Consider the following 14015-nt stretch of genomic DNA (forward strand, 5'->3'; position numbering starts at 1 on the left):
TGCCACATATCTGGACTACTACAAGAGATTCCTGATGGGTTCTTCTTGCTCTTCTCTCTCTTTGCTCCAACCCATCCCTTCAAACTACTGTCAAAATCTTTACACTGTTAAATAATTATCTAGGCATATTATTAATTGTTGATGGCAATGGTTTCCCATTGCTATGAATCAAAGTCCAAACTCTTTCATTTGGCATTCAAAGCCTTTCACCACTTAACATTTCCCTCCTTGCCAGTCCTACTTCACATCACTTTCTTCACCCTATCCTAAACTCTATCCAAATTAGATTACTCTCTCCTAGAATACAACTGTGCTATCCCACCTCTATCCCTTTGCTGACAGTTTCACATTCCTAGAGTGTCACCCCTCCCTCTTTGCCTATTGAGTCCTTATCCACTCGTTAAGGTCCAGCCCAAGTGACCTACTCACTGTTTCTCCTGCATCACATTCTGATCTTCTACCTCCACACTTTTGCAAAGGCTCTCCCCCATGCCTAGAATACACTTTCTCCTCATCTTTCATCTTGGTATCCCCTTAACTTCCCTCAAGGTTCAGCTCAAATACCACCTCCTACAAGAGGCCTTTCTGGATGCTCCCTCCATAGCACAGTCATTGCTTTCCTCTTCTCCCATATTACTTTTTCTGGGCCATCTCCAGTTGTCCTGATCCAATTCATTCACAAGTCATGGTCCTCTTCAAGAAAAAAGGACAAACCGCAGAGTATTACTCTGTATTTTTTTTTACCTTGTATAGATTTCATATTCATTTATTGTGCACACAGCAAATGTGCATAATGCATTTCTGTGTTTCTCCTTCCCCCCTCCCACAGCCAGAAGAATATTAGTTCCTCCAGAGCAAGGACTGTTTACTTTAAGCCTTTTATTTTTATAAAAATTATTTTTATAAAATTCTTCTAAAACAGTTCCTAGCATGCTATGCCACCTCTTTCATGAAAGCCTCTCTTACCTGCCTATGCTGACAATGACTTTCACACTTTTGACAAGAATTCTGCACTGTCCTCCAGTAGGACCCAGTAACATAAGCTGGTAGAGCTGCAGCAGGGTGCTTAATGATCTTAAATCAGATTGAACACATCTACTTTCTCTTGAAGATGAAGGCGATTAACAAAAGATAGGCATTACAATGACAAATGGCTCATCCAGCTCATCTTCCTATCATACTAAAACAATCTGAATATTACATTACCAGGGACATCAGAAAGCATTCCTCAGAGTTACAAAGAAAGGCAAAGTTTCTACACCAAACTCCACTCATTTCGGGGGAGATGTCAAACTGGCTGTTCCTTTGTATCAACTTCCCTGTGGAACTGGGGTTGAAACTTAAACGATTATTTTAAGGTGTGGATTCCTGAATCTCAGACTAGTCAAAAGGACACTTTTCTGAATTGCCTTAGACAAGTAATTTGATGTGGCTATCTTGGACTTCCAGTTCTATTAGGAAAGGGATGGTCTTTTGTGCTTCAGGCTCAAGTAGCCTACTTTTTTTTCAGCTAATAGGAACCATTCAGTACATTATCATCCTTGTACACGTGACTAGCCAAGCAATTACTTAGTCATATGTGTGGACCTCCCAAAACCCAATCATTCAATAAGATAATTTTCCTCGTTGGTTCAGTCATCCTGAAAGGACAGAACAGGTTCAATCCAGCCTACATACATCAAGTGAATCACAAAACTATTTTATGAAGGAAGATACCATTTTCACTTGGAACTATAATATAAGGGACCTCAAGAGGCATTTAGTCCAACTTTCCTTTAACAGAAGAGGCCTTGAAAGGCTGAATAAATTGGTCAAGGTCAAACAGGTAGGAAGTGAAAGGAGTGGGATCTGAAACCGTAACTCCTTACTCCAAATTCACTGTTCTTTCCACTGCATGACCCTGGTCAAGAGGGAACCAAAGCTTTCTGGATTAAGGAAAATTAGGATGGGCAGTGGTAGACCACAGCTAGATAGCAGAATTTAGAAAGTTTGGAGTCGCCTAATTTTGGATGAAGAATAATTTATTTTGACATCTTTAATTAATTGCCTTCCCTTGGGGTATTATTTCTAAATTTATATGCCCTCTTTTCACTTATAGAAATCCTAGAAAATGCATTTCCATAGTCTAGAGCAAGGGTGGGGAAACTGCAGTCTCAAGGCCACATATGGCCTCAAGGCTTCAGGTTCCCCATCCCTGGACGAGGCTCTAGCAGAAACTGGCTGACTGTTACTAAGACCTTTGTCCTCCAGGGGACTTCCTACTAAGTCCAGTTTTGAATGGTATTTCTTGTTTTCCATATCTCAAAAGAGGTAAAATAATAAATATTCTCTGGGCCCAGATTACCAGCTCTACTCATTCCACAAGTTAGTAGGTTTTAAAAGATATCACTCAGATCAAAGAAAGAAGAAAAGGACACATTAGTACAAAAATAATTATATATACTCTTTTTGTGGTATCAAAAGACTGAAACTAAGGGGATTCCCAGCAATTGGAATACTATCATCATACTAAATGACAAAAGGGAAAGTTTTAGAGATATCTGGGATGATATTATCAACTGATGCTATCTGAATTGAACAGAACCAGGAGAACAATGTGTATAATAACACCATTATAAAAATGAACAATTTTAAAAGGCAAAATACCTTTGATCAATACCAATGACCAACCATGATTCTAGAGGGCCAGTGATACAGAATGGTACCCACCTCCTAACAGAGAGGAAAGAGACATAAAATGCAAAGTAAGTAATACATTTTCTTGTACATGGCCAACATAGATATTTGTTTTACTTGATTTTGTGCATATTTGTTAAAAATGTTTTGTTTTTTCTCTTTTTTCCCCTATTTGCATAGGGGAAGGTGGGAAGGAGAGAAAATTAATGCTTGTTATTGAAAAAAATGAAATTTAATGTTTTAAAAGCCATTGCTTAGGTGCTCTTGGGAGAGAAGTCTTCTTTAATTCAATCCTGAACTTTTTAGGGGGGCATTGGGGCCCTTAATCTATGATTTCATCATTAGGGAGATTCTTGCAGGCTCTCATCTATATTTTAGAATCATAGAAAGTTGCCTGGGGCACTGAGAAGTTAAGTCACTTGCCCATGATCCCACAACTGGTAGTGGAGGAGAAGAGACTTAAGCCCAAGTTTTCCAAGGCCAGCCTTTCTATTATTCCATGCTCCCTCTCCTTATAAAATCTAATTTGACAGCTTATTTGAAGCACAAGCTTCCCCTCCTAACAGAGAGGTGATGGGCTCAGGTTTAGAATTAGGCATCTATTTTTTGAACAGAACCAGTGCAGCAATTTGTTTTGTTTAGCTATGCATATTTTTGGTTTTCATCTGGAGGAAAACTGTAGGGAGAAGAGAAAGAAAATTAAGTTTTGCTCTTGAAAAAAATTAATTTTCAAAAGAAAAATAAACACAAGGTAAAAAACTGACAGTCTCTACCTGCAATAAAAGGAAGCTCACACCTCTCCACCAGACACAAAGCCCACAAAATTTTCCAAATCAATCCTATAATCACAGAATCCTCAAGTTGAAAGAAACTTCAGGTGTGATCTGGCTCTACCCCTACTAACCAACAAGGATTTACTGAGTCCCTCCTATGTGCCTAGCACTGGGCTAGGAAAGAAAAAAAGGTCAGTGCTCCAGAGTGCAAACTACTTTTTTTTTTAACTTTTTGATAGTTCCTTGGATTTCTGAATCACTCTCTAATTGTCAAAGTACCTGGACAGTGATTAGTTTAGCCTCCCTGTGAGGGAGGTGGGGCAGACATCCATAGCCCCATTTTACACATGAAGAAACAGAGATTAAGAAAGGTTATATGGCTAACAGTAGGGTGGCATCTCCCCTACCTCCTGGTCTAGTGCTTTACCATGACACACTGCCTTGAGTTCCATGACTCAAAGGAGAAAAAGGTGGAGGTGCCCATAAAAGTAGTTGAAGGTGCATCCCCTTATGGTCATAGAGTCAGGGCTCCAGAAACCTCAGCTTCAGTCAGTGAAGCACTGATTTCAAACAAACTACACCATGACCTGGGCTCACCTAGGAAGTAGGGACTTCCATGTTTCCTATGTGCTGAACTTGGAGCTACTGGTGCCCATCACAGCCCCTCCTATCTCCTTTATGAAGATTTACTTAATAATTATTGGTGGAGAACTACATGCTTTAAAGTCCCATCCTTGAGTCCCCATAGGACTTCTTGAAGAACCTTGCATAGAGCATAAAATGCTGAAGATCAAACAAGTTCTAATCAAAATGTCTGATTCTAAGTCCGATTCTTTATCTGTCCAATGGAGCAGAAGAACCAAGCTATATTAATTCACACCAAGAGCAACTAGGTGGCACAGTGGATAGACCACTAGGCTAGGGTTCAGGAAGACTCATCTTCTGAGTTCAAATCCAGCCTCAGACACTTACTAGTTGTATGACCCTGGGCAAGTCATTTAACTTTTGCCTCAGTTCCTCATCTGTAAAATGAGCTGGAGAAGGAAATCACAAACCATTCCAAGTGTCGTTGCCAAGAAAACTCCAAATGGGGTCACAAAGAGTCAGACCTGACTGAAACAACTGAACAAAAACAATATCCTCAGGTGATTAATTAATGTTAAAAAAAAACACACCAAGGAATCACGGTTACCTGGTACCAGTTCTAAGTAGAAAGAGCCTTAGATTTAGAGTGAGGACCTGCATTCAAATCCTGGCTCTGATACTCATCCAAATGACTTTACACAAGTAATTTCATCTCTTTGGGCCTCTATTTCCTCAGGTCATGTCCATCTGATGATGGTCTATGATCTTTGAGTTAGAAGATGCCTTAAATGACCCTTAAAAGTCACCTCTGGGAACAGTATATCCCTAAAACAAATAGCTTTCGAATGGGGAAGAATAAAAAGAGTAAAGAATGTTGCTGCATTTAGTATTTTAAAAGAATAAAGACAATTGCACATTCACAGAACTGGTCATTAAACCACTTTGCAAAATACATTGACACTTCACTCTGCTTAAGTCCCTTATTTGTCAACTTCTAGCTGTCTGGGACACAGATGGGGAACCAAAAAAAAGTATGCATAAAGGGGTATCTTTATGTATGTAGCTCATACATAAGAGGGCTCCTCACGCCTTGTTTACTTTGACTCTGCTCCTAGTTCTAATGATCCCATTGATAGAGCAGGTTTCCCTGCTCAGGCTAAATTAGAAGTAATGAAAAGGGGTGTGTACAGCTGGAAATGACAGCTGTCATCATGCTGACAGCTTGAATTTGAGAAAGGAAAAGAAAAAATAACTATAAAAAGAAAATAAGAGAATTTTTAAAAGCACAGCAGTAGTGTGCAGCCCTATATCCCCTAAGGGCATTTCAATAGAACAAATGATGTTCATAATGATGGGCCTGAATCATCAAGAAAAGTTGTTAGTTGTTAGTTTCGGTATTTCTCGCCTTAAGAAGACAGGGAAGAGTGAAATACTCCAGAAAGAGTTTCACTCAAATATTTTTTTAATTGAGAGCTTAAAGGGATAAAGCATCAGTTACCTAGAAAATACACATTCAATACTTAATTCCCCAATGGTGCCCAAATAAATGAGGCACTACTGGGTATCCCAGTGATCACTTGGATTCAGCAGATTTTATTTGTCTTGTTTGCTCAAACTAGTTTGAGTGAATAGCCATAGAATAAAGGGGAAAAAATCCTTCAACCAACAGAGTAACTGCTTCCAGATCCTAAAACTTTAGAACTGGAAGAGACTTTAGAGTTTATCTAATTCAACCTCCTTTGGGGAAACTGAGGCCCATATAAGTGAAGTAACTTGCCCAAGGTCACACAGATGTAGAGAACTGAATGCAGCTTTTCTGATTCCTGGCCCATTGCTCTTTTCCCCAATACTACAGTCAAGCCTGTGATTTTTACAGATTGAATTAACTCAAAAGCCGGAGAAGTTCATTGATTTCCCTCCAGTCAAAGAGGAACTTAGGTCTTCTTTTGGTTTTTAGGTCATTTAAATTTCCACTATACTACTAAGGATCTCTTTCCCTTCCAGTCTTTGAAAACCTCCCCTGGCCTTCCCACCATGGGTCTCCAGATACCCCCTGCCCTCACCTGCAGAAAACAGTGCCCGGAAGGGGCATGTTCAGCTATGCTGGCATTGTACACCTGTCGCTGGAAGACCGGCTCGTTGTCGTTCACATCCTCCACAGTCACACTCACCCAGCAGGTGGAAGAGAGAGGAGGCTGGCCGAGGTCCTGAGCCACCACTTGCAGCCCCACAGCCTCCTGGACCTCCCGGTCCAAGGTCCGGGTAGTGCTTATCACTCCGCTCTCTGGGTCCACAGCAAAGGCCAGAGAAGGGCATCTCGCTCCAAGCGCTGCTTCTTCAGGGCTGCAGTCATTCGGGGGCTGGACCTGGGTTAGCACATAGCGCACCCTGGCCTGGTCAGTGCCTGGCTCGTCTCCGTCAGTTGCGCTGAGACGGAGCACTGCAGTGCCGGGCGCCGCGGCCTCAGACACGGAGGCATAATAGTGCTCTTGACTGAAATGGGGTACCTGGTCGTTGACGTCGGTGACCCTAAGCAAGAGGATCTCCTGGGTGCTAAGGGGCGGGGACCCTGAGTCTGTGGCCACCAGTAGCAGCTCATACTGGCTGCGGCTCTCCCTGTCTAGGGACCCCTCCACGCAGAGGAAGAACACATCCCGGGAGCCTCCCGGGTGCAGAGCGAAGGAGCCCACGCCGCCCTCCAAAGACAGTGTGATGCCTGCGCTGCCACCTTCTCTACCCACTACAACCTCGGTGGCTTCCTTCTCCTCAGGGTCCCCATCCAGATCGGACACGGAGACGCGGGCTACATAATCCCCGCGCCTGGCGCCCTCTGACACCTGAGCTCCGCCGCCTTCAGTTAGAAAGAGCAAGTGTATAGTGGGCCGGTTGTCGTTCACATCCAGCACTGCAATGGATACCAGAGCGCTGGCGGCCTCAGGTTCCGCGCCTCCGTCCCGGGCTTCCACAACCAGCTGGTGCCAGGACTGGGACTCTCTGTCCAGCGGCCGGCGCACTCGCACCAAGCCACTCAGCTCCTCCACAGAGAAGTAAGCCCCGTCGCTGTCGAACCCGCCCGCGGAAGGCTGCCTGGCGCGGAGGCTGTAGCGCACTTCTCCATTGGGCCCCAAGTCGAGGTCTGTGGCATGCACCCGACAGACCGCGGTGCCCGGCGGGGCGTCTTCGGGCACAGTGGCCCGGTATTCACTCTGGTTAAAGACCGGCGGGTTGTCGTTCTCGTCCAGTACGCGTACCTCCACTTGCAGGCGGCCAGTGAGGCGAGGGCTGCCACCGTCCCATGCCTCTATCATCAGTTTGTGAGCAGAGGCAGCCTCACGGTCCAGACGCCGCACCAGTACGAGGTCCAGAGGCTCCAGGGGTGAGGAGGAAGAAGAGGAGGAGCCCGACGAGGAAATCTGCTGCCCCGGGCCTCCGTAGCGCAGCTGGAAGAAGTGTCCCTCGGTGTTGTTGGTGAGTTCGGGAGGCTGCAGCAGGGTGTAACCTTGGGTGCTAAAAAGCCCGGCGTCTGGGTCCCGGGCCCCGGGCAGGCGGAATGCTGTGCCCGGGGGGCTGAGCTCGGAGATGTCTAGTTGCAGGGAGTCACTCGGAAAACGGGGTGAGTGATCGTTCACGTCGTTTACTGTAATCTCCACCTGCACCACGGCGCCCAGCAGCGTGGCCGCCACGAAGCTGTAGCGGTCCCGCCACTCACGGTCCAGGCTCCGTGCCGTGCGGATGATGCCCGTGTCTGTGTCCACGTGAAAGTCGTCCAGCAGCGGGGAGTCGCCCGAGTCCTCAGACAGGAAGAAGCCGTCTCCCACCCCCTGCTGCTCACCGGGCAGCCCGGCACGGATATCCCCAACCAGAGTATCCGGGGGGAGCCCCTCGTCCACCGCTAGGCTGAGGTTGTACACCTGAGCGGACGAGCCGGAGGCAGTCCACAGCCACATGTGGAGGAAAAGCCCCAGCAGGTAGCGCAGCCGGGTAGCCAGAGTGCAAAGCTGTCCACCTCTGCAGCCGCGTCTCCGCTTCTGGCTTCCTCTCTCGGCACGGAGCGGGAGCTGCTCCCTAGCCAGAGCATCCCATTGCAATCCTCGGCACGTCTCCCTTCTCCTGGGGAACATCAGGCGTTGCCTAGTCGGGATTTCCTGCTGCTGCAGCGCCTTGCACCTCCTTCTCCCGGGGGGGTTCATTTCTTCCTCCTCTGCTCACCTCAGTTCATCCGCTCTTTGGAAAACTGCTGTTTTATCTTCGTAGCTGTTAGGAAGAGCCAAGTGCTTCTACAGGGAGCCGGCGTTTCAGTCAAGGAAGAAAGAGTTTGTTTAGCAAATAGACAAACAGCAGTTCTGAGTTCTCAGGGCTGCACTTTGCAACTGGCAAAGTCTTCCTCTGCCTAGAGCATATGAAAGACTAGAAAGCTGCTGCTTCTGCTGCTGCCGCCTCTGCCCTCCTCTCCGGCTTCATCCCCTGGATTTTCTTAGATCGGTCTCATCTCGGTTTCTCCCTCTGCCGTTATTCCTTTTACATCTGTTCCTTGCTCTGCTTCGCTGGTTGTTTCCCCCTGGTAAAGTCAGGTGCATTATTTCTTTTGCCAGAAAAGGAGGAAATCATTTTAGCCGCGCGCACACTCGGGGAGGGAGAGGAGGAGGAGAAAGAGGAGGAGAAAGAGGAAGGGAGGGAGAAAGTTGGTGGCGGTGAATAACAAGTGTGTGAGTGAAGGGTTGGTGGGCGGGGAGGGACAGCTCCCAAGCAGTGCCTGCGGCTGCTTCTGCTGCTCCTGCTCGCAGAGCGGCGTCTCTCCTCCGCAGCAAGGAGAGCGAAGAGCGCCGCGCCCCCTCCTCTGCCGTCTACCCCTCCTCACCATGTGACTTCGCTCAGACAAGGGCAAACTCCAACCCAGAGAGCTTCGGCACTGCAGCAGGGCACTATTCCCCTGCTGTGGCTGGCCGCTAGACCCCTGTAGGAGGCAAAGTGCTGGGGTTAGACCAGGGAAGGGAAGAGGGAAGACAGCCCCGGGAGAACCAAGAGAATTGGACGAGGGATAGAAGGGTCAGGGCTGGGGCAGGCAGCCTTGCGTGCAAAGCAGTGATTTAGAACCGTGGGGAGCAAGCAGCCTTCTCCCCTGGAAAAGACAAGGCGCTTGGCTCCGGAAAGGGGGAGGGGGCTAGGGGCTCTAATCATTTTGGATAGCCAAACTTGTGTTCTGCATTTGGTGAGATAGATAGACTCGTCCCCAGCGGAAGGACAGATGGAGTTGAAGGAATAGCAGCACAGCTGGTGCGAGGATTATTATAGAGAAGGGTGGGGGGAGGGCAGGGCGGTCCTCCTGGGAAAAGCCTCCAAGAAAACCGAGAAGTCTGTGAAACACATGGGTGTAAACCACGGTTTATTATGCCGCGCTACTACTTAGCAATGTGTGAGTTTCTTGCTGAGCAGCCCCCACTCACTCTACCACCAGGAATGTCAAAGGAGAAAGTCTGTGAGCTCTTGTTATTCATTCATTGCAAGACCAGCTACAAGATTGCTAAAGTGTTGATATACGGAGATATATAGCATCTGGAGCTCCCCAAAATATATACAATCCTGAGAGCATCACTTCCCTACTGAAGCAGCAGCTAGGGTCCCTTTCTCTGAGGCTAAAGTTTTCCTTCGAGCAATAACCCTTACACACACACCTATACATTTTGAGAATCTTAGCTCAGCCTGAGCTGAAGCAGAATGGAAGCATTGCTCTGTCCCTTCAGGCATCCACAGAGTAAGGATTGAATCAATCAAACAGTAAACATGGATTAATCCCATGCTATGTGCCAGGGCTGAGCTAAGCGCTGGAGAGACAAAGAAAAAGCAGAAACAGTCTCTACCCTCGACAAGCTTACATTCTAATAAAGGAGGCAACATATATAGATCAGAACACAGGAGACAAAAAGTAGATGAAATGTAAATGGCACTAATAGTTGAACAGACCAGGAAAAGGTCTCTTGGAGGCATTTGAGCTAAGTCTTAAAGGAAGCCAGAGAATCTTCGAGTCAGGGATTGGGAAGGATTCCAGACATGAGGAATAGCCAGTGCAGAAGCACAGAGGGGAAATGGAATGTGCCCTTCTAGGAATAACTACTAGATCAGAGATCCTGGATCAGGAGTAGAGGAAGGTCTAAGAAGCCTTGGAAAGATAGAAAGGGGCCAGGTTACAAAGAGTTGTAAATACCAAACAAATGAATTTATGTTTGATCTTGGGGTTAATAGGAAGATCCTGCAGAATGAATCACACTCTAATAAAATCACTTTGACGATTTAGTGGATGATTTAATGGATGGTAAAAGACTTGAGGGAGACCAATGAAAGGGTTATTAAAATATTGCAGGTAAGAAATGATGAAGGCTGAGTGGAGAGAAGGATATATATATATATATATATATATATACGTATATGTATGTGTGTGTATATATATATATATATATACACATATGAGGTTGTAGAGAAAGAATTGCAAGAAATGGCAATTGATTAGGTGTGAGGGGGGAGTGGTGATGGTGAAATTTCAAGTCTGGCTGACTGAAAAGAAGGTAGTGCACTTTAAATTAATAGAAAAGTTCAGAAGAGGAGAGGGCTTGGATGGAAGATAATGAATGCCGCTTTGGCCACGTTGAGTTTGACAAATGGGACATCAGATCTGACCAAGAGTTGGTGTTGCAGGGCTGGAGCTCAGAAAACCCATCAGGGAAAGGCAAATAGATCCCTGAATCGTCTGCATAGACAGTCATTGAAACAATGGGATGAGATCACCAAGTAAGAAAATGAGAGACTATAGAAAGAAAAGAGAAGAGGGCTCACAACAGAGCTGTGGACAAGTGTCCTAGAATAGGGATGCCAGGCAAAGGCTGAGAATCTTTTATGGAATTAATGATTATCCATCGCTATGAAATGATTCCTATACATGTGAATGAGGGGAAGAGAAGGAATCACTTCCGAGAGCCATTTCTTTTCATTCAGCCCAGAGAAACAAAATGTATTTGACTATTACATCCACCAGTAATAATAAAACCTGTGTAACATACTGGTATCACCAAACTTGTTTTGTGTGTAAAGGTTGAACCAAAGAAAGTGTGTTGTATAATTTAGAAATGGTGAATATAAAGGAAGGTATGTAATTGTGAGTGACCATCCTGACATAATGGAGCCAGAAGTACTAGAAACTGAAGTTGCTTCTCGCATTTGTCGGCTCTATAACATTGGGCAAGACAATTTATCCATTGAGCCTTAGTTTCTTCAGCTGTAAAATGAAACTAATAATATTTGCACTTGACCTGCAGCCTGGCATAGAGGATAAAGGGCTGGTTTGGGTTCAAACCTCACATCTATAAAAGTATTCATTGGTAGAGTTCCTCACCAGATGTCCCTATGCCTATGAAATAACTAGTCTGGTCCAAATGTAACACATATATGTGTTTATATATATTTATATATGTTATATTTATTAAAAACATACACACATATGTATGTATAAATATAAGTATGTGTTTATATATACATATGCATTTTATCTCAAAAGTATTGTTGTGAGAAAGCTGATGTGGAAATATGAACTGTTTTTATCTGGTTGTTTGAAACACTGGAATCTTGCCATCAGGAACACACATTTAAATCAAGCAGAATTTCACAACACAGTGAATTATATTCAGTGAAGTTATTTTTGTCTCTCTTTAATATTCTGATGTGGCTTTCTTATTGAACAATGCTGGTCCCGTGGCTGAGACATTGTGTGATAGTGCAGTGGCTTCCTAGCCTTTGAGAATGAATACCCTTTTCTAACGTAAAAAATATTTTGTCAGCCTCCATATAGAGGATATACGATTGAGTATTCATTGATTAAGAAAGCATACCATACCATAAAGTTAGTCTAACTTCAATACTACTTTTAAATAAATCTTATTAATCACAATGTTTACATGCATGAGAAAAATAGTGATACATAAACGTACAAGACATTTAAGTTGGTCTACAGAAGGCATATTTGCTTATTATGAGTCTTAGTGCATATTTTGTAGGAACTCAAATGACATCACTTGTTTTACATATAGATTCTCATCCCCCTTGTATTAACTCTAAATTCCCTCAGGGGTCCTTCATCCACAGTTTGGGAACTTATGGTTTGCTGAGATCTTAACCTGAAGTCCATGAAATATATATAGATAGATAGATATATATATATATGTATATATATTTGATAACTACATTTCAGTATAATTGATTTCCTTTTGTAATCCTATGTACTTTATTTTGTGCATTTAAAAACATTATTCTGAGGAGTCCATAGGCTTTATCAGACTGTCAAAGGGTTCCATCTCACACACACACACACACACACACACACACACACACATTAAGAACCCCTGCTTAGTGAAAGGCTCATAGAAGCTGTAATCAGGCCATCCAGGTTATACTCTGCCACCAAACTAGCCATGTGACCTAAAGAATCACTTCCGCTCTCTGAGGGACAATTTAAGTGACTAGCCCAAGGTCACACAGCTAATAAGTGTCTGGTTTGATCTCAAGTCTTCCTGACTCCAGGCCCATCGTTCTAACTACATGCATAACAATTATGAAGGCCCTTTTTAGCCATAATATTCAGAGGCTACTAGGTGGCCTGGTCCTTGGAAGTAGAAGACCTGAATTTGAATCCTGCCTCAAACACTTATGAGCTATATGATTTTAAGCAAGTCACTTAACCTTTGTGTGTCAGTTCCCCCATGTGTAAAATGAGGATAATAATAACAACTACGTTGTTGTGAGGATCAAATGAGTTAATATATGTAAAGTACTTCACAAACTTTAGGGCACTTAAATACTATTTTTTTTTCTCATCAATTAGTAACCTTAAATAGATAAAGGTAAAAACTCATATATGGAGGAAAAGGTCCTAAAAGTCATTTAGTCTAGGCTTCTTTTTTGTTTGTTTCTGGGTTTTTTTCCTGAGGCATTTGGGGTTAAGTCACTTGCCCAGGGTCACACAACTAGTAAGTATCAAGTGTCTGAGACTGGATTTGAACTCAGGTCCTCCTGACTCCAGGGCTGGTGCTTTATCTTCTTTACCACCTAACTGTCCCTAGGCTTCTTACTTACATAGATGAAGAATCTCAGGCCCAAAGAAGCTGCTACTTGTCCACAGTCACACACATTTTTAGTATTTAGTAATGGGGTTCAGATTAAAAATCACAGAATTTCAGAGTTAGAAGAGACCTCAGTGGCCATGAGCCCATCCCTTCTATCACTTTTGGCAGGTCTCCCCACAACCATCTCATCTCTAATCTTTAATCTCTCCCTATCTGTTGTTCCATCCTCCTGCCTACAAATATGGCTAGGCCTGCCCCATCCTTAAACATTTTCACTTGACCTCACCATCCTCTCCAGCTATGTCTGATATTTCTACTCTTTCACAGCCTGAGGGGTGGGAGAGGCTGTTGACACTCATTTCTTCCACTTCCTTTTCTATCTGGCTTTCAACCTTATCACTCAATTGAAACTTCTCTCTTCAAAGTTACCAGTAATCAATTAATTGCAAAATCCAATGAGCTTGCCTCAGTCCCCATCCTTGCAGACCTCTTTGCAGCATTTGACACCATTGACCACCCTGTCCTCTTAGTTTTTTAAGATATTGCCCCCTCTTGGCTTTCTTCTGTCTGCCCACTCTTTCTCTGTCCCCTTTGCTGGATCATTATCAATAGTCCAACCTGTAACCATGAGAATGCCCTAAGGCTCTGTCCTAAACGCTCTTCTCTTCTTTCTCTAATAGACCCATTCACTTTATCTCACTCAGACCAGGCATCCACATCACTTTTCATTCATTTCTACCTCATGCTGCCTTTACTCTTCAATATCCTCCTTAACTCTCTTCCATCAGGACTCCATGAACTTTGCCCCTGGATCCTTGGCTTTGTTAGGTGATTTTTCACCCTCTTTCCTGGAACACAGCCTCCACCTCATTTT

The 14015-nt window shown here is 44.3% G+C and overlaps 1 protein-coding gene across 1 annotated transcript in view; it reads right to left on the minus strand.

Annotated features, from left to right (window-relative positions):
- Window positions 1-8224, minus strand: part of DCHS2 (dachsous cadherin-related 2) — a 325666-nt gene extending 317442 nt beyond the window's left edge. Inside the window, exon 1 of the mRNA XM_027866793.1 lies at window positions 6098-8224. Coding sequence (XP_027722594.1) covers window positions 6098-8224 — 2127 coding nt within the window. The remainder of the gene's footprint in view (window positions 1-6097) is intronic.
- Between the last annotated feature and the right edge of the window lie 5791 nt (window positions 8225-14015).

The sequence above is a fragment of the Vombatus ursinus genome, unplaced genomic scaffold, assembly GCF_900497805.2.
Source record: "Vombatus ursinus unplaced genomic scaffold, bare-nosed wombat genome assembly UNPS02014784.1, whole genome shotgun sequence".
Taxonomy (NCBI): domain Eukaryota; kingdom Metazoa; phylum Chordata; class Mammalia; order Diprotodontia; family Vombatidae; genus Vombatus; species Vombatus ursinus.